General features: G+C 44.2%; 1 protein-coding gene across 1 annotated transcript in view; it reads left to right on the top strand.

Moving 5' to 3' along the window:
• The first annotated feature begins 414 nt into the window (after positions 1-414).
• tmem132e (transmembrane protein 132E) overlaps positions 415-24,403 on the top strand; it is a 97,918-nt gene continuing 73,929 nt past the window's right edge. The window contains exons 1-2 of the mRNA XM_085936400.1: positions 415-566; positions 824-1,694. Of these exons, the coding sequence (XP_085792526.1) occupies positions 1,628-1,694 (67 nt within the window). The 5' untranslated portion in view covers positions 415-566; positions 824-1,627. The remainder of the gene's footprint in view (positions 567-823; positions 1,695-24,403) is intronic.

The raw sequence follows: 24,403 nt of genomic DNA, 5'->3' as shown, positions 1-24,403 counted from the left end.
CGTTTTTATGCAAAGACGAAGGATAAAATAAACCGTTCAATTCTGTCTAAAGTTGGGAGATACCTTTACGTGTTTACACCTCCACCCACCCCCACCACTCATTAATTGGTAGAGTCTAATTGAGTTCGCGCGCCTGGAAGACGCTATAGTTGAAGGGAAGACTTCAACATGGGGGTGGCCCTGGGTCATCATTTAAGGGCTACAACCCAAATTAAGTTGTAAAAATGTTTTTAATTCAAGAAAACCCACCACACAAATGTCATAGAACACCTTTTTTGCATCGCAGTTCTCTTTTCCGTGCGTAACATTGGGGTATACCAATGTTTAAACTCCCGCCAACCCTCTTCCCCCCCTCGCACTCATTATAGTTAATAGAGTCCAATTTAGATTCATGCCTGGATGACGCTGGGTGTATTGAAGATGTGGAGCCAGTGAATTAAACGATGGACAAAAAAAAAAAGCTCAAAAAGCTCCGATATAAAAAAGAAAAGCTTTACAGGATGCTGCTGGCAAGTGTGCCAAGCTCACAAGTATGTTTTTAAGAAGACCAACCGAAGAGGAAAATGGTAAAGAGGCAAGGTTCGGGGTTTTGGGCACAACACGGGCTAATTAGTATGCTAATATCCAGCTTGGATGTTCTGCTAGTAAATTACATCATATTATAAAAAGTATTTATTGTTTTACCTATATGTTTTACTAGTTTGTCGCCACCTTGTGGCTTTTTGTTGTAAATCATGGCACCGCTGTAAAACTGGACGTATAGACAAAAAAAAACCCACACACAATTTGACGAGTCCGGATTTGTTCACTTTTGTTTTGACAGCCCCAACCGGAACCCCGCCGCTTAACAACATAGCCGCCTTGACGACACGAAGCCAGTTTTCTTGTCAGTAAGGTGAGCACGTTCACTTTGAAAGCACTCCAAGAGGCGGGACTGGCAAACCCGAGCCCCCCCCCCCCTCCGTTAAAGCAGCCCGGCTAGACGACCACCGGTCCGAATGTCCATGACTCCAAAGACCGATCATTTTATCCAAGAGCCGCGGAGACTTGGAGGGACTCCGGTGACCCCGAGGATGCTCCAAGCCACCCGCTTCCACAGCCCCAAAGTAAAACGGGAATAAGCGAGGAAAAAACTCGCCGGACTTTTTTTTCTTTCCCCCCCACTGGACTGCGAGCCACACCGCGCAAGGCAGCGAACCCCAGCAGGTTTCTTTTCCCTGCAGAAATGCACTTCCACTTCCATCCCCGCGACATTCCTCCGAAGACGCCCGGGAACTGTGAGTGACAGGTCGGACGCGGCGGTGCGTATTCAGCCGGTGTTCCATCACCTTCAAGGAACTATATTTATTCCTACATCAAGAAGCCAATTTTTAGCGTGGAAGACGATATTTTCTGTGTGATTTATGATTTTTGGGGTGTCGCTTCGGAACTTCCAGAGGGGGTGCGTGAACGCTCTCTTTTGGCCGGGAGAGGACGCGCATCGGCGGGACTCCGGTTTGTGAACACCCCCCCCCTCCTCCTCCTCATCCCTCCCACTCAGAGACCCATTCATCCATTGATTCATCTGAGAACGATTCACTGATTCTGGGATTTAAAAAAAATCCATCCACCTGCTGGGAATTGTACCATGTCAAGTGCACGGGATTGCACACGGACGCTCCTCGTCTACGTGGTGGTGGAGGCGCTTTCATGTGGTGAGTACCCCTCCCTTCCAGTTCTACTTCCTTCCAGTGGGGTTCACAATTGTGTTGCATAGAGGAGCGATAGTGCCAAATTTGTGCAACTGCAGAGGTAGCTGCTGCTGCTGCTGCTCTGGGAGATGGATACACTTGCACTTATTTCATGCAAATATGGCAGACAAATAATTGTATCATTGTAACAAGATCCCTGTTTTGATTTATTCACCGCATCTTGGTCCTTCTTATACAAGAGATAATCCCAGTAGTCTGTCCCACATAAACCGGTGCATGCACAAAGGTCATCTTTAAGCGTAAATACAAACAATTCCTTCCTAATGCCTGGGCCGAGATGATGAATGGTTTTGCTTTTTGGCACTGTTTTGTAATGCATTCGAGGAACATGTCTTGAACATTGAACGAGGCAGAAGGTATGGGAAAGGGGGTGGGTTTGAAGTATCGAGATTGGCAAGAGGTTCGGTAACTGTGTTTGAATTGCCGAAGGTAAGAAAGAGATGGGCGTCAAGAGGTAGAGACAGTCGACGAAATTGCTATTGGTTCAAAAGTTCACTGGTTAAATATTTACTCCATTTTTTCGTTCTGTTTGGATCCATGAACAGCCCTGGTGAACGTTTCAACATGCAGTCATATTTCGGAATGAACGGTTAGCTTCAGCAACGGGTGCCAAAGTCACAGACATGAATTACAACGCATGTTGAAATCCGTGTCCCACAATCTTTTATTAAGTATCGGCGGCTGGTATCGGCAGTCTCAATGAGTACCCGATACCTTAAAATAAGGCTGAATGTTGTGTCAGGTTTATAATCAACTTCAACTAGTGTGACAAATAGCTTTGGCTAGCCGTGTCAGATGCGCTAGGCTGCAACCCCCCCCTTAAAAAAAAAAAAACCCTGTAATAAATCCGTTTTGAATAGTTTTGTGAAAGAAACCTTGCAGCTGTTTTGTAGGCTAGCCTTTCTTTATCAAGTCACATCGCCTGGGATGCGCATTCCAGCTCTGGCAGGCCAGCAATTTTGGAGCACCTGAGCCGCCGCGGCCCCCCTGCCTCGACGGTTGCCTCTCCTCGTATAATTGGCCTCACTTTGCATTTTGCGTATCGCCTGCACAGTGGGCTCCCGTTCAGGCATGGCTTCACAATCGCCCCTCTGTCTTACTCATTTTCTTGCCTCAATTTCATTACCGCACAAAAGAAACGCCTACGTGGGCACTAAAAAAAAACCCAACACTCTCCTCAACAGCCTCTAGTCTTGCTACCTACACACACATGCACGCACACACATGCCGATCAGGCCGCCGTGGTCAGGGTTGTTAGCGCCACCTTCTTGGACAACGCTGCCGCCGCTGTCAGAAACAATCCTCATCAAGCTTTTGGCTTGCGTCCAACAGCCTACGAGTTTCTTCCGAGAGTCTGCTCCTCATAGTTTGTTGTTCACAAGCTTTGATTCTGTAAAAAGTACTTTTGAAAAATAAAAATCTTTCTGACGAACATGACAATTGGCTAATGGCGATCTGCCACAGTATAGCGTCAACTACTGGCCAAGGAGGACTTAGTCCCCTCTGGTATCGGTCGCTGGTATCGGAAGCTTCTACAAGTCGTGATACCTTGAAATAAGGCCGGTATAAAAATACCAGGGAGTTGACTTTTAGGTTGAGTGTCATTCCTTCTCTTCCCTCGTGACATGTCGCAGGACTGAGCCAGACATTAAATGAAGCTCGTTCGAACGGGCAAATTTGTATCGCACATGAAATAAATGGCCTTGCAGGCTGACTTGTTTTTGAGACTCTATTGGATCCGACAACCGCTATTCGTCTAGTTTTTGTATTGACTTCTAAAGACTTTTTGTATCAGTGTTGAAAAGAAGCTTTTGTCAAGCGCTTAGATGAAGCGTGTGCTCTGTGAGGCATCTAAGCTAAGACTTCGGGCGAGACTGAAAGGACAGTGGCCCCTTTCCCGCACGCACGTCAATTGTGTCCATTTTGATGTATTGTGTGAGCTTTTGGCCCGAAGGCGATGACGTGATTAGGCACAGTCAATAAAACATGCAATGGTGTTCTCAAACTGTTCATTCAGTTCCTCTATGTGGTCTCACTTTATCTTTTTTTGATAATTTGACACCAAAGATATTTGCACATAATAATTACGTTTTTTATTATTTTACATCATGCTTATGATGAGAAACCCCCCCCAGCCTAATTTTAGCACATTCTGGCACAAGAAAATACATTTGCAGAAAATGACTTTTAGTCAAACAATTCCCTGAAATCCAATCACAGACTGACTTAATATCCAAGCTATGACTCACTTGAGATAAAAAAAAAATGTTTTAACGACAACATTGTCACCATGACGACTTATTCTTAGCAGTCAATTTGCTCTTGACTCAAATCGTTGACACTTTGTTTTGAAATGCAATCATGCAATCACTTGTCCTTTTTTTAAACCTTCTTCAAGGACACTTCTGTCATATTCCTCGCTTTTTTTTTTTTTTTTTCTACCTCGGTTGTTACGCCGATTTAATGGCCGTATGTCTAATTGCGCCGTTCTTGTGTCACGACAAGTCTCATACATCAGCGTATTAAATAAGTTATCACTCCTGGCACACATGTGTGGAAAAGGTTAAACTGAAGGTGGCCCTCTTTCTAATATCTCCCAACGTACTGGCGGAATACAAATTTGAACAGAGCCGACGTCGCTTGACATTTTGTCCCTGACGACGTCGGGAGCGCACACCGGCAGTCTCGCACTTCAGCTGTCTGGAATTCCTCCGCCTATCGAGCCCCATTTGGAATTAAAAATTCATATTCCTCCAGTGGTAGTTTAAGTACAAGTCCAAAATGGCTGACTTCCTGTTCACTTTTGGGCATGGGTCTTTTCTCTGTTATGCTCGGAGGTAAATGGTGTTGTTTTTTTTTTAATTAACTTTTGAGTCCTGCCTGGAATTCAAGGCAAAATTCCTGCTTGAACCCAAATGGCTGACTCCCTGTTTAATTTCAGGCATAGGTCCTTGAGACCTTTGTGTCGGATAAATCGTCAGTTGGGTAAAGTGAAAAACATGTTGCACTTTTAGAAAATGGATTATACAGATGTTGAAAATGGGTCAGTTTGACTTGCAACCTAGCAGCAATGACCTGTTTTCCAGTAGCTGGTAGTTCTGGAGGAAGATGACACAGATTCGTTGTACTTGTGAGCCTTGTCGCTGAAAATTAAGAAAAAGATTGCAGGGAAAAAAAAAAAAAATGTCATGCTGAACCGTGGTACGAGATGTAAAATTATCTAATGCCGGCAGCAAATGTCACGGGCAAAAAAAAAAAAAAATCTCTCCCCTGAAGCTATAGCTTGCTTGCGAAATATATATTTAAATTACACACACACACACAAAAAAAACACATGCTTTGCCGAGGGGAACGCAGAAAAGTGACAGGTGCAACGACAACAAATGTCAGAAACGCTGCGCGGGCTCAAAAGAAGCGGAGGCTTTTTTTGGCGAGGTTGTCGCAGATGCTAACGGGGGCGTGTTTTCCCTGAGAAAAAAATTGGCGGAAGGAACAAAACAAAACTCATCTTCCATTGGCCAGGTGTTTAAATGTTTGTGTCCACTGCCATGCGTGTAATGAAGCGCTGCCACCACGAGGGAAAAAAACCCCGCTGTGCCTAAATTAAAAGAAATAAAAATACCTGACTATAAGTTAACGAAGAAAATTAAAAGTTGATATTAACGCACATAATACTATGTAAACGATCAGAGAGCTGGATTAAAGAAATACCCATGTCGTCATGACTGCAAAACACACATTTCGGAATTTTGACAACTGTTTGAAATTCTAAAACCAAACCAAACCAAATATCGCTTCCTTAAAGTAGGCGACTGATGACTCGCGTATTGCGTAGGACGTTAAATAGCGAAGATTTTGCGTACTTTGACATTTATTTTTGTTTGCGTGCTTGCGGGCTACTACCCACCACCGCCATCAAATAAAAATACACATCAGAAAATGCCTAAAGCTAGCCTAAAGTGGGTGGGCGGTTAGGAAGTATTTTTTGCATAATGAGGCAGGCAACGCTCAAACACCGCCGGCTTACAAAGCTCAAAGCTTCTCTCAAGCTATAATTAAATATCCATTTGCAAAATCGGCGCCACGCTCGGAGGTGTTCATTTCAAAAGTGTCGCTGTTTAACCTCTTTTTTTTTTATATTGTCGGCGACCAAACAACGTAAACGTCGCCGCGGAAGTAATTAGCTAATGTTCACTGGAAGGATGGTGGCGCTTTGAAACGTTACGCCTCTCAAGTAAGTGCGCTTCAATCTGGATCGGCAAAGCTACGCAGCGCTTGACCTTCGCTCCTTTTAGTGTGGCGGCCAACGGTCAAGCGGGATTTGACTTTGAAGTCCAAAGCTCAAAGGCCGCGCTTCGGAAAATACGCCCATCGTGACCGACATTCAAAGATAGTGTTCCTCAAAAATGTGGCTGAGGGTTTATTCCTAAAGGTAAAAAAAAAAAAAAAACCTCTTCTCGCAATTATTGTATTATTTGATTTAGTCAGAGTTTGCATTTTTCTCCTGGCACAATATTTCCAAGCTTCTTCTATTTTTGATTATTCAGCAGTATGTAGAACACCAAAATCATCGGTTTCTGACCAACAGGAGGAGAAAACGAGCTTTATGTGAACAACTGTGACTTTGAGGCAAATCGGGGGGGGGGGGGGGGTCTCTGTCATAACTGCACTTATGGAAAAGTCTCCAGGACCCGTGGCTGAAATTGAAGAGGCCGTTTTGAAAGGAACTAGTCCCGACGACCCTCCATTAGCGGACAAAAAGTGCTCCTTTCTCCACCTGTAAAGTTGTTGTCAGCAAGCTTTTGCCAGCCTACCTGAAACATGACAAAATGGAGCCTTTTGCTGACAACTCGAGTGACACCCCACTCCATTTTACGCCCATTCTCGCTACAGACACACACTTAGACTTTCGACGCGATTATGACGCTTGAGCCTTTTGCTTTTTGTTCAACCGGAAAAATCTTACCGTCCAAAACAGATCCTTCAATATTGAAAGCTAAACAACATACATACGTATTGTGGAGACCTAATGATGCCACCTGCTGGCCATACTTATTTTTTCTACTTTTCTATCTTAGCGACCAAATCAGAGCGCGTATCTTCCGCCAGTTTCTCGTTCTCATCGTGACGTTTTTGTCCAAATTGCCGCTTAAAGGGAACCCGAGTTTAGGAAATGAAATTTTAAGTCTTGCTCTTATTAGATTTCAACATGCGGGAACAAAAGCCTCACAAATTAGGCCACCAAAAGAATCGACTCGCCCAACTTCCTGTGAGCGTGTTTGGTACAAAATGACAAAACCAGCCCCCTCCCCCCCTCCCCATGTTCTCGTCATGTTTAATTCAAAGTGTCTTTCTTGTTCTGCCGACGATGGAGAACTTTTTCAAAGGCTCCCAGAAATGTGTGATCGGAAATGACAATGCTCGGAAATCGAGCGTTGTCAACGCTCCCTCTGATTGGCTACGAGTCAACTCGGTTCTTGTTCACACTTGTTAAATTTGAACAGCCACAAAGTTAACGTGACCCAACCTGCTTACATCTCGTGGCATAGGGTCCTCTCATTAAATTTACAAGCAGGTTTTGTACGAAAAGAAATGCAAACTCAGCTATTTTGCTGTCAGAATCTCTCTTATGACTTTATGCCGCTCAATGCTTTGCATGCTAATACGCCCCCGGCGGTGTCGTTGCTGTTGTTCTTTTATTTATTTCATTTTTTATTTTCTTATGAAATTATGCACGGAGCGGGGCAGAGTCTCCGAGGATCAAAACAATCCTGCGGCCACACTTCAGGCTACACATACAAATGCCGCCGTCAACTAGCGCTACGCTCAATTCGGCCAATCAGAAGCCTTGGAAAAAAAATGTCATCACCCGAAAAGATTGACCCGGAATTTTTTTTTTTCTGGTTCATCTCGCTCCTGCCAGCAGTCCATTGATTTCAGGATATCATCCAAACTGTGTCAAACGGAAATTAATTTTGAAATCATTAATGCCAATCGAGAACGGAATCACCCCCAAATCAAACCCCGAGCAGGCGGGTGCTTCGCGAAATGGTTACAGGCGGCTTTGTAAATATTATCGGGGCCGCTTGTTCTGCCGTAATACGAGTTACAATTTTCTGGGCCGACTTGGCTGGGAGCTACGTTTTTACCACTGGTTTTGCGCTCTATGAAAATGTCCTTTCTCTTCCCCTAGAGCCCGTTTGAATCGATTCTTTTTATTAGGCTGCGTTGGCTTGGAGAGAAAAGGAATCCCGCTTTGTTGTAATAGCCTCGCCAGCTGACATTTGTCATCTTTTTTCAACGCGGGCATCAGCAACTTACTGCTAGCTTTTCCAAATGTCTTCTTTTGCTCGTACATTTTTCGGGTAATGTACACCAACGTGACTTTTAATGCACAGATACCGAAGAAAAAATAAAACTCTGTCCCTTTAATTAAACTCTTAACTACTTCAATTTAAGAGCCCAAAACTGTAATGCTAAAGCTTAGCATAAGCCTTGTCTCCTGTTCCTCTCCTGTTTTTAAATTAAAATACAATATATAGGCTTTTTATACTCCCATTTCAATGTCTTTGGCAGTTACAACCTTTTTGCAGCCATGGTAACATCTGCGTGAAAAAGGACAAAGACACTTCAAATATGCCTGGTACTCTTTTTTTTTTTTCGTTGAACCAAAAAAATGTGAGGTACGAGCACTACTCGCTGGCACCCAAGCCAACTCAACTCAACTTCACACCAAGCGGCAGTTTGTCTGATAGTAAACAATTCATCAAAAACGAGGCTTCAAGCTGTTTATTGCCACTCGCGCTTGAAGTTTACTGGCAAACATAAAACAAAGAGAATTACACATTGTCTATTAAAAACACATAACTTTGCTTTGAAGCCGGCTAGCTTGGCACTAGCGCGTCATGGGAAATGTCATAGACGGGGCTAACGAATAGCATCTATGCGGCGGCGTTCGAATCCTTGATGCTAACGTGACCGTTAAATGTATCCGTCGGCTTTTTGAACACGGTCGGCAACACGCGGCAGCCCAAATCGCACGTCTGGACTCGCACATGCTTTGGCCTCCAGAAATGGCCGAATTAATATATTTGTACAGTGGCGTGACCTCCAAAAGGGCCGCGCGTGCCTTGAAACGGGTCCAGTGGAGTGTTTGTCTGAGAAGGCCGCCGCGCAGATGGGAACATTTGTTTTGGAGAGCGCAAATCTCAGCTTCCGGCCAAGTAATCACAGAGTCATTGCTATTGATTAAAACCCTATCAAGCTCCCGCAGATAGATTAGAGTTGCTTTTCTGCCTTGGTAGAGGGAAGCCTTATTTTTTTCCTTTCGAGTAGCGTCACGCCGTGCCGCGTTCTGTTAAGAGTGTGATTAATTACGGGGAAAAAGTCCAGCGTTGAAATTTGCATAGAGTTGCTCTCCCTTCGAGAAGGATTGATTTTGGGCAGGGATTGGCAAAATGTGCTACGCCGGCTCCCTCTAGTGGTACGTGAAGTCAGCGTGCGTATTGAATTAGTCGACGCAGTTAAGACTATGACTAGAAATTTCCCAAAATGAAATCTGAAGGTTCTGAATTTCTCATCCCAGAAATGAATGTAATTCCCGCGCAAATGGAAAACAGATCGCTTCAATCCAGACTCATTTGGGCTTGGGATGAAATTGTTTCACGTTCTTTTGTAGCTGCTGATCATAGCGCTTTTGAGTGCAGAACGTCAAAGGACTTCTAATGATGAATTAGTCATGGCGATCTCTGGGGATACGCGTTCGGGGTGCTTGGGGGGGTCTGACCTAAATCCGCAACGTTTCCCACGTTTCATCGTCAACAATCCCAAAAACTCGTTTTTTTGGAATTGGACCGAACTTGCAAGTAAAAACTGTTTTTCAAACGAGATGAAACTTGAAGGCGGGTTCATTTGCATACTAATTATCATTAAGGTCCTTTGCTATGTACGACAGTTTTTGCCATTGGTGGTCTCGCTACGCAAAAAAAAAATATCTCACTCAATATACCACATTTTGGCAGGAAACCTAGTTTTGAGTGTTAAAAGCGTCGGAAATAACCTGCGAGACAAAATGGCGCTCTAGACTGTTTTTTCTCTCTCAAATTGAACAGATTAGCACAGTTCCGCTTGGCAGCAACACTTGTTCAAATATTGTAATGACATTCCGGCCATGAAAGCTGATTCCCACCGATGAAGTAGCGCAACGCCCTGAGGCGCTCCGTCGACCAGTCGATACAAACGCCGTCTCCAAAGTATTCCCCGATTTAATCACTTTGCCGTTCCAGGCCACGCTGTCAAATATGCGAAAAACGTGCCGCCTATTTCCGCGCGGCACGAGAGCGCTCGTCAAAACGCTCAGTCATCTGTTCCGCACGCTTCCCCCGGTCCAGAGCTGCTGCCAAAGCGCGGCCTGACCGATGATAGGGGGGGCATCATCGCCATAATTAGTCATTAACGGCAGATGTCGGCTCCAAAACCTTCCGACGATTATGGCTAGCTGAAAAAAAAAAAATCTGTTCACGTTTTCTTTAGAGGCCCCAGCTAAGTTAAATGCGAAGTGGACCGGAATTGAGTAGGCGGCGGGAAGCAACGTCATCCCGCCGCCTATAAATACTCCTGATGAAACACGCCGTGCCAAAAGCCGCACCTTTTAATAAATCAAAGTTAGAGCGCCCTCCCGGGAACTCTTTGCTTCCGCGTGATGATTACGAGGGCAAAGCATTCCGCGGCCGAGATTGAGGTTGGGTAAGAATCGACCCCATCTGACGTTTCTCCAGCATGCATGTCGCATTTTCCAAATTGTGTCTGATTGGCCTCAGGGTTGGGGGGGGCGGGGGGGGGATGCTTGTCGCCGCATATGCTCGTACATCATGCATCTTTCATGCCGATGATTGCGGGTGAAGAGATGGTCTACAAATGTTTGCCTCTCTTCACCCCTTACTTTGCTTTCATTTGCTTTTTTTTTGTATTTGCTGTCTGAAGATCACGCTTTCAAATATGGTTGCTAAAAATATTTCCCATCAACTTATTTTCTTTTGTATTTTACCAGTTGTAGTACTGGTCGCAAACCATCAGAGGCGCTATTGAGTCAATGGTCAAATCTGTATGTGTTTGAACTGGGTTGGATTTCCTTTTGGACAAATGTATTCTCAACTGCGTCCGAATAGCAATGTCGCTAACGTAGGACGCTCGGGTTTTCTAAACAGCTATACGTTAGCAAGAAAAGCTTAGCGCTTTTGCCCGTCTTCCGTATGGACTGCTCACTCGAGCGACGCCATCTTCCACTTGAGTTCAACTAGTTCTTCACTTTGTTTTGTGGCGTGTGCATCTCCATGCTATTACTGTTAAAAAAAAGCAATGTTTCTGTGAATGTGATTTCACGCTCGGCTGGACGCTTGAAGCCGAACAAGCTCGAGGCAGAAAGGCGGGAGGAAACAACACCCCCCCCCCCCTCAGCAAAAACACAAGCAGTCCATGTTGGAAAACTTTGCAAGTACAGTCAACCTCTGCATATTTGCGATTTGGCATTTGCCGATTTGACGTTTATTAGGATTTTATTTCTCGGAAACTATCCTCTATAATTCTCAGAATTATTCTTTGTTCAAATTGAGTAATTGTCCTTGACCAGATTTGAATGAAAGTCTTTTCACAAAACAAACATTCTCACTTGAATATGATAATAGTACGTTAAATTTCCAGCAGTTTGTGATCCTAACAAATCGCAGCTGTAATAGGAAAGCAAATTTGTTATTATGTGCACTCCTGCTGCTAACACGAGCGCATTTTGCTTTGTCGCTTGATTCATTATCCGCATGCGCTCGAGGGTGTCAAATATGAAAGACTAGACACCCACTGTTGGCGTTATGTCGATCGGCATTATGTTTCGTCGGCCCCACGGGTGGTCTCGTGTTGCGGGGGCCTGCGTCCCACCCGCTGTGCTTTCTGGGGCTTGCTAATTAATTAGCGCCGACGCATTAATCGGCCAGTTCGTTAACACCCAGAATACCTCCTGTGAACCCTCCCGCTGTCGGGGGAAGCTGTCGGAAACACGGGACCTCGACATTATGAGTCAGCGGCTAACTAGCGGTTCGTGTGTGATGCTAACCTAGCTGCCAATATGTCACACTGTTGCTTTGCTAACAATGGCAGAAGACTGCCTGTATTTAGGGAAGCTGTCTTTCCTCGTGTAATGAATTAATTGACAAAGAAGAAAACAAAAGACATTTTCACTTTAATTATAGTTATTTTTCAAAATGTAAAAAGCCACCGCCAAATTCAAAACAAATTGACTTGGTTGACTAATTTTGCAGTGAACCAACCGTCGGTATCCAAGCAATTAAAAAGTCAATTTGCCACACTATGTCCTCTTTAAGACGTTCCACGGTGGCTCCGCTCGGCCAAAGTGCTTTATTAAAATCGTATTTTTTCCATCGGCGGCATACAATAGAGGTTTTATAGTCGCTCTTCCCGTGCATGATCAATCCCTGACATGTATTGAGGCTTTACTCATCAAAATGTGCTCTTTTATAATCCAGATGAGCTTGGCTTCACTGTCGTGTGAAGATTTGCCGGGGATTTGACAGCCATCAGAGACAAGAGAGCGTTATCCGAAATGAATGATGGGAGGTCCTACTCGCTCAAACAAGACTGTCGTATTCCCCCCTACACACTCACGTGCACGCTTTTCCCCTCGCGACCCCTCGGGGAAATCAAAGGAGCAAACCGGGGAGCGCAAGGTTCACCGACGCGATGTCGAACAAGTCATTTTTCACGACGTGACGAACAAGCGCGCGGGGTTTTTTCACCGGGTGCGACGACCAAGTGAACTCATGGCAACTGCGGCGGTTTAATGAGGATTAAAAGGCCGCCGCTGCTCTACTTACAGATTCCCCAGATGCCGCTCGCATATTTCTCAAGCCGGCGAGGTCCGCGGTGGTCCCGGGGCCAATGGTGTAATCGCGGCTTTAATCCACTTCGTTATTTTGATAAACACGAGTGGGATATAGGGCTCGACTGATTAATCTGCTTGACGATCTGTTTTTTTCCCTTTTTTTATTTCTCAATACATTAGCACATGACATGATGGGTTGACAGTTTTCAATCGAGCAAAAGTAGAGCTTTGCCGCCCTCTTGTTACACGTATAGTTGATCTCAAATCCTCAAAGTGTTCATAACTTGAATATTTTCAATCAACGAGAGTTGTTTCAAAGTCAAACCGGTCACCAAGCAAGCGCTCGGACAGCGACGCTAATGTTTCTCATCAAATGCCGGACAGGTGGTTTACATCATGACTTTCATCTGCTGCCGCTAATGCAACGCATATATCCAAATGTGACGCCTGGCTAATGGCAAAATCAAAGCCTTATTTCCATAGCCGGTCACGGCTGTAATTTTCCATTAGCCAGGCGCGCCAATAACCGATGACCGCTATGCGATGGCACGTTAACGGCGAGAACCGACAGCTCCAGCTGCTCTTTAGCGCTTTTGCCGCTGGTCGGCTTCGGGGGGAAACGTCTCCATATCCGAGGTCATCGAGGCTCCCTCATTAGCATTCAGCCGGCATCTCGGAGGCGGCTTAATGAGATGCTGAGCGGAATGCTTTCCGCCGTGACGTCCAGACGCGTATCGATCGGACGAAGCGAGATCGCCTTCATTGTTTTTAATGTGAACTTTAATTTATGGATGTAAGACCTTCACCCCGCAAACGACGGAATATTACGCTATCATGAGGAATAACGGCTAATTGGCGATGCTGGATTTATGGCCACCGGCTCTTAATTACCTCCCTAAGGGCTCTTTGTTATCTCCGAGATGCTACGATTTATCAGGCACTACGTTTAAGGACACTACTCCTTGTCGGACTACAGTAGCGCCTCCAGTTTAAATTTTAATTTGTGAAAATAAAGTTCAAACTGCCTTCGGAAACTTTTTTTTTTTTTGGCAGAATTCTGGCAGATGTATTTCAACAACAAAATTTTATTTGGACTTTCATCACCGATTTCTCACTACTTCCTAAAATCCACTAAATTTTGCGTGAATACAGAGATCAAGATGTGGATCTTGAAACATTGGTCAAAACATTTTCTTGTAATACTTTTCTCTAAAATTCTCCCCCAAAACAATTTTAAAAAATCCACAAAAAATCCCCCAATTTTTGCAGCAAATTTGGAGAGGTGGTATCCTGGAACGTCGACGATGTCTCGTTTATTTTTAGCGCCGTCACCACCAAAGCGTTGGGCTTTTGACTCATTCATTCATGAAATCATTCATTTTGGGTTTGGCGTGGGAGCGCCAGTGCCATGTGATCCGCACATTTTCGGCCCGCTGTGCTGCCATCTGCTTGTTAATCCACGATAAATAGGTATTACAGTCCACTCTTGGGAATCCCACTCTGGCTTGTTGTTTACGCTTGTTGTCGCAGGGGCAGATGCCCATTTAGGATTTATTCTTTGTTAGCTTCGACTAGCTACTAGCAACGTGCTCGGAAAATGATTCATATCACATATCTGAAGAAACCGAATGTCTTTGTTTGTACAAGTCTTGGCATTTCAAATGGACGCCAGGGAATTTCGCAGACGTCAAGTGACTCTCTGTTGCACTTGGAGCCATGACCATTTTATCTCTTATTTAACTTTCTTTGTTTTTCTAAGTAATATTTCATCACTTGAAAAAAAAAAAAAAACCCACCCAGGGGAATTTCTTTCAACATGCGCACTTCCGACAACTAATGTGACGATTAACGATCACAGGAGTCGCCTTGTCTTGAAGCTTTCCGGTGCTAAATTTAATCCGCTCAGCGTTTGAGGTACTTTTCCGCCGCGGATTGCTAAAATAGTCACAAGAATTAATAAAAGCCGCTAAATGTTTTGTAACGTAGTGACATATTAACGATAAACTCGCTTTCCATTTTTTTTCTCCTCCATATTGAATTTTCAGTCCATGAATTTTGGAGCCAAAGTTCTCCAAACGTCAATTCCTTTCCTCTATGAATAACGACGGGGGAGCGAACGAATCCGTTTGGAGAAAAAAAAAACGTGTAAAGCGAATCCAACGAGACGTGTAATTAGCAGGTACGGTCACGGCCGCCTTCGGGTACGCTCGTGATTGCTTTAAATTGCAGCCGCTGATTAGCCAACTCTGAACAATAGCGAGTCGATTGAATTAAAGGCGCTCCCTCCGGGGAAGCGCTTTCATTTACTCTCCGTGTCTCTGCCAGGTAGATTTTGTCCACACTTGAATGGCTGCGAGGCCTTCACGCACCTGTGACGTGGCAACCAGTTGCCGTGATATGTGCAATTTGCCGCTTGGTTACATCGGATCTATCTGGACGGCAGACGCTCGGGCACTCGGGATGTTTTGCATTAGCTACGTTGCGAGACTACGAGGATGAAGATTCATGAGTGCAATTTCAGGCACTTTTGGGTAGAAAGTAACCCTCAAAGAAATCGCTGCTCCACAGAGACCTTGGAAAATGACTGAAGATGCGGCAAGATTTTTGATTTTAGGAAGGAGCAAAGGCGAGAAATGGTCAGCAATTTGCGTTAGCGTGAAAACTTTTTTGTCAATTTACTTTGAGGCAGAACGACAACTTGAATAAACAAAAACTTTTTACAAAGCTGAGTTGGAACTTCCGGGAACTACAATGAACAAAATCAGTAACGCCGGAGCATCCTTGACACTCTGCTAGGTAGGACGTTGCGGCGTGGAGAAACAATAAATACATTTCAAGAAAAGGCAAAAAGCAAAGACGCGGGAGGCCGTAATGTTCACACGGGGAGCGACAGGCGGCTGACAGCAAATCCTTCATTTTCGATCTGGCGTCTCTCATGGCACATTTGCTGGGGGTGGGGGGGGGAGCTTCCCGCCATAAAGTTGAAGTGCGGGAAACTTTACGGCTTGGACGTAATTTTATGGCGTACTGACAGAATTTGCCTGAGTTCTCCTTAAAAAAAAAAGAAAATGCAGTCGTTTTAATTCAATTAGCCAATTTATCTGAATTGCTAACCACGTTTTGGTTTACCCACATGACCAAAACTGATCATTTACCGAAAAAACATTCCAAAAAAATCCCGCTATTGTATTCCGATGTATGTTTAGCCAAGTAAGTTAGCCAACATTTGTCAAATTAAAAAAACTTGAAATATGGCGCCTGGATGACAAAAACATCTTAATCTCAGGATTACAGTATCCTACCACTTTTAGGAAAAAAAATAACAGCCCCCCCCCAAATCCCACAGTCTTATCTCCTCTGAGTGTTTTTTTAGAAGAACGATCCGCTTGTTGACTGTTTTGATGCTCTCGGAGCGAAAACATGTCACAGTTCATTTCCTGGATGAAAAGTAATGCGAGCAAGCCCACACTGAGTTTTTTTTTTTTTTTTGGAACGTAACGAGACATGTTTTATTGGACGCCTTCCCAATTCCCAGTCACGCCTCGCGCTCATATATTGGAAACTAGAATGCAACTGCCCCGCTCGGGTCGAAAACCTCGCCAAAGGCGCCGTCGTTCTAAATTGGACCCGAAACTTCCTACAAGTGCCAGAATGTGCGAGATTTGCAATTTTTTTTTTTTTTCATAATCCTACAGATTCTCTTGAGAGTCAGATTAGTTGCGAGGGTGGGGTGGGGGGTGGGTGAATGCATTTAAGAGAAATGGCAATGAAACCCGTTGATCCTTCTGCAAATTTAATTACATTTGATGGACCTTGCACCCCTTGCTAACAAACAAACCAAATTCCTTGGCGACGGAAAACGAGCTGTCACCAAGTGAAGCCCTCGAGAACAAAATAGAAGAAACACAAAATGTAGCTTTTATGAAGCGACACCGATGTGAGTGCTCAACTCTTTCCAATATTCCCAAGTATTACAGGAAAAGAAGTGAAAAAAAAATGTACAGGAGCCTACAAAGATGACCTCGCCCCTTTCACCCTGCAGTCAATGTCTGTCCTAGATTCATCACACTTTCTCTTCATCGCGCTCATTTACTGGCTGCGTCAGTCCTTCTTCACCCACTTGAGCTATACTCCCACACGACTCTGATTGTGTGTGTGTGTGTGTGTGTGTGTGTGTGTGTGTGTGTGTGTGTGTGTGTGTGTGTGTGTGTGTGTGTGTGTGTGTGTGTGTGTGTGGGTGTGCTTGAGCTAGGCCTGGTCTTAATCGACGCGCAATTAGCAGAGAAACATGCTCAACTCTGAGCGACAGAGTGTGTGCAGCTGTCAAATCGTACGCGTTTTTCAAAAGGATCATGGGGAAGGCAACTATATGAAAACAGATGTTCAGGATTTGTACCACAACCAGTTTAGTCAGAATAAAATTTCCTTGAATTTTTATAAATTCTTTTAAATCAGAATTATTTTTTTTTTGAGAATCAATTGCTTCATTTGAGGAGGCCTTTTTTTTAACAAACAAAAAAAAAAAATACAACAAAGGGGAAAATGATTTATTTTTAATATAATGAACTGTTTTTAGTTATTCAATTCAATTATTTTGTCTTCAATAAAACATTTCAGGATAATATTTTCTCCCCGAACGCATCTTGGCAGCATGTTTTTTTTTTTCCCACTCACGTCTTCCACTGTCAGACGGCAGTTATTTCGACGCAATCCTCGTGGCTGTTGGCTGTTTTGAAGTATTAAGGTCATCATTGTGGAGCTTGACAATCTCCACAGATTCAAATCTAATCTTGAAAAAATCTGCTTCCTTTTTTTCCTCTCCCATGCGTCCGCCTTGCTCTCTCCCACTTTCAATTGTTTCGTCCTTTTTGAGCTTTTTGTTTTGAAGCACTCGCCATTCACAAACCGATTCCCGCCCGGCATGGGGAATAAAAAAAATCAAACTCTTAAATCCCAATGTCATTTTTTAGGGTTAGGGAGGGTGAGGAGGGCAATGTCATCTAACCGGCTAAAACTCAGATCGGTTAGTTTGACAAACACTTTTAATACCAGATATTAAACGGAAATGCAGATTGTTTCTCGAAAGATCGGCTTTCACTCGCCTGCAAATGTGATATGAAACTTAAGAAAAGGACGACAATGCTCATTTTAATAACATGGGACAAATTTTTTTTTTAATAACTCTTATTATTTTACCATTTGCAACGTCCGCTCAAGGCTAACTCTCGTCTTCTTCAAAAGTAAAAAAAAAACACAAAAAAACGATATCCCCCCACACCAGCACAACCGGCCTCAAGATGCTCAAAGGAAACTTGCGTATGTCTTAAATGCACACTAATGACTTTGGTCACCCGACCATCCTCCACAGGCATAATCCTGTCATCTGTGGTTAGCGCGTGATAAATATCTGCTCGCGTTAAGTGGTTAGCGCCGTACCCCCAAGCGATGTAACCCGGGCGGTGCAGTCGACTGAGACGGCGCGCCACGGCTGCTAATCGCAAGGGCGGAAATGGTTTAATCACCCAAATGTCAAAACACGGACGTGTTTTGCGTGGCTAAACGAGCACGGCGCTCGCACGGATGAATTCTCGCCCGAGGAAACGTCAACGTTAACGTTTCAACGTGGATGACGGAGCGAATATGTTTTTGCTTTTATGGTTTAATAACACATAGTTACGTGTCCGTAGCAACCGAGCCAATCTCGGAGTATCTCATTGAGCCGTCCGCCATATGGAGAATATTTTTCCAATGTGGGACTAATAAAGGGATGTCAAATCAAATGAAATCCCAAAAAATTGCAAGGGTTCATAAAGTGCCACTCAAGCGAAGGATGGACGTAATCTGCCGGGCGCTGACTTCCTGCCCTTGTCCACTTTAAGCCTCTTTTACGGCGCAATATCCGCACTGTGGTGATTTATTTCTTTGAATGTTTGGTTTGGCGCGTGCACGCACGCACACAAAAACGGCAAAAAGCCCGTTGCGCTCTTGCTGAGGATTTGTGGAGTTGCGAGCCCATCTCTTTAAGCGAGTCTGAGCTCACATTGGGATTGCGCGCTAATGCTCCGTAGTCAGTAGACAATGAATAGACTTGTTGGATTACACTGGAAGCGCTACGGTCCAACACAATCCTGTGTTTTGTTTCCCCCCCCCCCCCCCCCCCCCCCCACCCTCCTCCTGCTTTTGCTTTCAGGGTCACGGCTGAGCTGTAGCCTTACCCGGTTGACTTTCTGCCAAATGTTCTCTTCAAATGCCTTTTTTTTTTAGCATTTATGTTACCCCCAAGCAGTACAAGTTGACGTTTTTCTAGAGAAGGAAGCAGGAGCAGAAGGTGACCTACAAGAAGCACTCAGGTAGACGGCATCATGTTGAGATGATGAAGCTAAGGGAGGGAGAAGCGGAGGCCGCCTATTTGTGAGCAGCGTTACGGTTTCACGTCAAGCGTGATCGCCACATTTGCCTCGAGGCTTTTGGTGGCAAAGTACAGAGAAGGCCAGGAGCCGCATCATCACAAAAACCTCGAACGGGGAATTCAGCACAAGTCGTGAGGTGCAGGAGTGCATCAGGGATCAACCTCGAGCCCCCTCGTGTTTGAAATACGAAACGCTAATAGGAGGCTGACATTCATGGCTTCTTGGGTCGACCTTTTTTTTTCCAGCTCTTTTCGACTCAACCCGATGCCAGCAATCTCGACTGACTGAAATATCTTACTCAGCTATTTTTTGCCCTCCTCCAGAAGTTAGCGCGGCCGTTAAACGCTTCGTATACAAGCAAAGGTTTTCAAAGTGTCGAGCTGAGCCGATGTAAAATGGCAACGTTTACATTAGTGCAGCTGTTGTTGTTGTTGTTCTTGGACGCTAATGGCGAATGAAAAAACATTCTAATAAAGACCCGCAGTTTATTCACAGTGAGAGAAGCCGGCCGTCCCCCTTTGGTGATTTCTACACTTGCCACAACAGCGTTAGGCTGCGTATTAACACGCCATTGTAATAAACGCAGCCATTAAATATTAATGCGTCGTACATAAGATGCGTCATTAAATTAAGCTGCAATGTTTTTTTTTTTTTTTCCTGAAAGCATCCACCCAAGCCGCATAAGAGTCCACGTTGCGCATTGTCAAGTTAAATTTTGACACTTGTGTTGTTTATGTGCTTTTCATGCGCGAGTTGAGAACGCTGGTTAATTTTTCATGCGGAAAATAATATTGAATCTATTTTTTTATTCGCTTTGATAATTCATTCTATTTGATCAATTCCTTTTGATTTTCAAAATTCTGTCAAGACATTTTGAGTAGCGCAATAGATTTACTTCCACAAAAGGGACAGATTGTGTTTTTTTTTTACGCTTTGACCTTCTCGAGGACGTGCGCCTGCTAACTTAACAAAGATGTGCGGGCTCATGGAACCCCCCCACAAGGCTTTTTCTCGCCTTCCATTATTGATGTCTGTCTTATGACTAATATGTATTTCGCTTTTGGCTGGAACGGGTAGCTCGGTTCGGCGAATGTGTCAGTCCTGGCCTATATCGTTTATGCTCGTTTATGCGTCATCATTCTTTTTTTTAACCCTCTTTTTTTTTTGTCAATTTAGCATCTATCAGCGGGAGCGCAGATGAAACGGGCAAAAAAAAAGGACAGTGATACGTCTGCTGTTAAAATTTCAATTTTCCACCTCAGAGGAGACTTGCTCGACACGTAAGAGGATGAAAATGCATTTATTGCCAGCCGGGGGTGGAAAAAGCGACGGAGCACCTTGCGGGTTTTTAAGTAAATGCTGTAAATGAGGCAGAGAATGGAAGGAAAGCAGCAGGGGCGGACATGTTGGATTTAAGGCTTGGTTGCTCATGTTGTCATTGAAGCAAACAGTTGGAGAGTTTGTCCAAAAAGTCACCAAAATACCGTATAAGGGATATTCCAGATACTTTGAGTGGATAGATATTTTTTTTTTTAGTTCATTTAAATTTGGAACGGTTGGCCAATGGTCTATTAGCGTTAGCTTGTCAATTAAGCTAATCCAAGTTTATGAATCCAACCCACTTGCCTCAAGCCACAATTAATCATCAATCAATTTTTCACTAATGCTTCCATCATTGGATGACCCTCAGTTCTTAAGGCTCAATCAATCAGATCATTGATGAAAAGGCTTCTGGACATTCAAAGACGTCTTTGAGTGTCTTTGAAGGGATGCTCTCTACCGAGTCTTCGATTCCTTTTCAAGTCTTTGCGACATATTCAGAGGCACACGTTGACATAATATTCGGTTCAGCCGGTCAGGGGCGGTTCTACTTTTCTTTTTTTTTTTTTTCACGCTTTTTTGCTGTGAAATGATCTGAAATCCACCAACCTCCGTGCTAGCTGGCGAGGCGCCACTTCAAAAGCGTAGGCGCCCCTTTATAGCCGCGGGACATGGCCCACTTCCTTCACGCCATTCCGCTCGTCAATCCAGCTAGCGCTTGGCGGGGGCCGCCATTCATGAAATGAACTTCTCTCTTGCCCGGTTAAGACAATCCCGTCTCCGTCAAGGACTGGAAATGGTCTGATGGAAGGGCTTTTCACTCGCGTCCTTACCGTACACTGACAGTTCTCATTTCAAAGTGGGGTTGAGTCCGCCTGTGACATTTGGTCAAAGTTCCTGCAAGATCGGGTCCCTCGGCCGGAGCTTATAAAGACATTCAGTGTTTCTCCCAGCGTTTTTGAAATATTGACATCTAAATTTAATTTCACGCCCATCCCTAATAGGAGAAAATAGTTTGAGATGAATTCAGGCTACTGTCATCTATTTTTGATTGTTTTCATAGGCATCTTCAAAGGTGTCGTTAGCATCGTCGTTCGTCCCTTTTTAGCCCCATCAAATATGAAATGACATCACATCTGTGTGGGAAAACAGAAGCGCTCGGAACAGCCGTTGCATATTTATGAAGGTTCTCTTGCGCTCACTCGCTTTTATTCCCATTTCCCGTGTCGGGGAAGGTTTTACAAGATGCCTTGACAAATTACAGCGGGGCCGCGCTATTGAGCATCGAAGGACCGGAGTCAACTTTGAACAAAAAGATTTTTTGACAGCCAGTTGAAAAGTTTGTTCTCAAACTGTGGAAGGAAAAAGAAAAGTCAGATTCCGAAGCCGGTTGGACTTAGCGACGTGAAATTTGAAAGCCAAGTTAATCGGGAGCAGATCTTTGACAAGTTTTCAAAGAGCCATGTCGGAAACTGTACGGGAAGTCTGTCATTTTGCTTTGAAGCGGCCATTTCGGATTCACCGAGCAACATTTTTTTTTTTTTGCCCCACGACAGATGGATGATGTGAACTCAATGAACATTTGGCTTTTTGTCAATGTGTGTAGGTAGAGCTTATTCCACAATTGTGTAATTTTTTTTTTTTTAATGCAATCAGATAGTGAATCTGCTTTCCTGCTTGTTGTATTTTTCTTCCTTTCCAACTTTTGGCTCAAATCAGATGAAAAGCTCACCCCCCCCAGCTCTGCTGCTTATTGCACAGCGGGGTGCAGTATGTTTACCACGTAACATTTGGGACCACGTCTTGAGCAAAGATTTTGCTTGCCACGCTAATGACCCCACGGCACGGGTAGGTCATAACAAATTCCCCGGAAGCTGGCGGGCTCGTTCCACCGGAGACTTAAGCTGCAGCTCGCATCCCAGGGACACGGGGAATTACTCTGCACTTATCTCCGGTTTCCACTCGTAGCGGCTAATCTTATCCAAGCGGGCCCGCGTTTAAGAGCGCTCTTGTTATTTGCAGGTCAGAAGTCTTTGTCTGCTTTTTTTTTGCATTTGGATGAGAGAAGGATTGGCCTTTTGAAAAACTCTTTTGATTTTGTTTCCTGTTTTCTAGTCTTGTGTTTTAAGATCAGAGGAAATGGCTAGCGTTTCGACCGAATCGTTTTCTGGTGGTCCGACAAAAATGTGCTGAGCAAACCCTCCACGATGGCGCTTAAAGTCCTTGTCGAAACAAAGTATGTGGGAAAGATACATCTCAACTCAGAGACGATCTTTGTAAGTCAGGGAGATGATAGGTTTAGCATGGGTTGTTAGTGGAAATTAACAGGTGGGATAAGGACAGAGTGCTGCCACAAAAAGCAAATTAAAAAAATGCTATTAGATGCCACAAGATGGCGACAGCGCTTTCGAAATGGGAGGCGATTCAAATGAAATGATTTTGACGACGGATGACGTTAGATTTGCATTTATCGATGGTAAATTTCGTCAGCTTTGTTTGTTTATGTACTACTTTTTTATGGCTTTCGGCTTGGTGGAACATGACGCTCTAATATTTCAATTCCATATTGAAAATACGAAGGGCAGATCAGTCGGCGAGATTTCCTCGTTGTTGCTTTGTGAGCAAATAATCCTGACCGTCGTTATCGTTGCATCATCTCCTCGGATCAACAATATTGTATATTATATATATATTTTTTCTTAAATTTGGCCAGCCACGTTTCGGTGATATTCCAACCGTCCCTGACAGGCCTCACTGATGCATTGGCATGTCGCGCTGATCATATCTGACAGCTTGTTTGCCACCGCGATTCCGCCTTACTTTCATCCTCGCCGGCACCTCCTTAGATAAACAAAGACGTTCCCCGGCTGGCGTTTTATTAAATAGTGAGGAGATGACGAAGTGTCAGTCTGTGGCCACGCGTGCCATGTTCCACTTGACTGTTAATCAGTCACCTCCTTTTTGTCGGGGAATTCGGTTAGGGAAAAACTCTCCAGAAAATCGAATCATTGTTTTATCACAATAAGAGAACAAAAAGACAGAATAAGTCCCTCGTTCACAAAATAGCAACATGTAAAAAAAAAAGTCAAATTAAGATATTTGGTCAGGTTGTCAAATAAATAAATAGAGAAATAAATAAATATAAAATTAATATAAAAAAAATAAAACAACTAACTGTGTATGTGTGTGGAATAACGCTGGATCTTGAAGGTGTGCCCCCTTCCCCCCCCTCCTCAACCTGTGCAACTGCATATTTTCTCGATGTTAAAACCTCGGGCCACATTAGATAATGAAAGTGAGCGTGACATTTTGCCGGGGTGAAAGTTGACGCGGGCTACGTAATCGTAACGTCTCGCGCCGCCGCCTCCGTGGCCTTAAATCAATAGCGTCTGGCTCTTGCCAAGATGAACTCCATCAGAGTTGAACGCTCGCCGTGACCTCACCTTTCTCCTCCCGGCCGCCTATCAACAGCCAAGACCGACCCTTTTAAAAAAAGGTCTTCCTATTTATTATTTTTTTTATATTGTAAAACGGGCGCTTGAAGCGCAACCATCATGTATAAAAATGATGAAATACGTCATAAATTTATCCAAGATATTTTCCAAACAACTCGAATTTAATTGAGAAAAAAAAAGGCTCTTCAGCCAATCAGTTGCTTATCTGACACTCAAAGAAAAGGTCTGGCTGGCTACTTTTTCCCCCCCGTATCAAATTTAAAAACAGTTGGGCTGTCAAGCTCGAGCTAAAAAGTCTTTTCATTTCGGACTTGTTAGGCTCGGTGTTATTTTTTTTTTCTTTCTGGGCTCAACCTCGACGCCTTAATGGAGTGGCCAGATTGGACTATCTCTTTGTTTGAGAGGAAGTGGAGCGAAGCCCACGTCGTAGAGATTGAAGGCTTGGCCGTGCGCCCCCACAGAATGCAAGGGCGCTCTTCCGAAGTTTTTACTCATTTTTGCAGCGCCGGAGGAATTCTATAATTGGTGGCTCAATTCCTGCACTTGTCACGAAGAAAGTGAAATCGGTTTTTTTTG

The sequence above is a fragment of the Syngnathus leptorhynchus genome, chromosome 17, assembly GCF_054491065.1.
Source record: "Syngnathus leptorhynchus isolate UIUO chromosome 17, UIUO_Slep, whole genome shotgun sequence".
Lineage (NCBI taxonomy): Eukaryota > Metazoa > Chordata > Actinopteri > Syngnathiformes > Syngnathidae > Syngnathus > Syngnathus leptorhynchus.
Note: the sequence above shows the minus strand (reverse complement) of the source record. Positions and strands in the feature narration are given on the sequence as shown.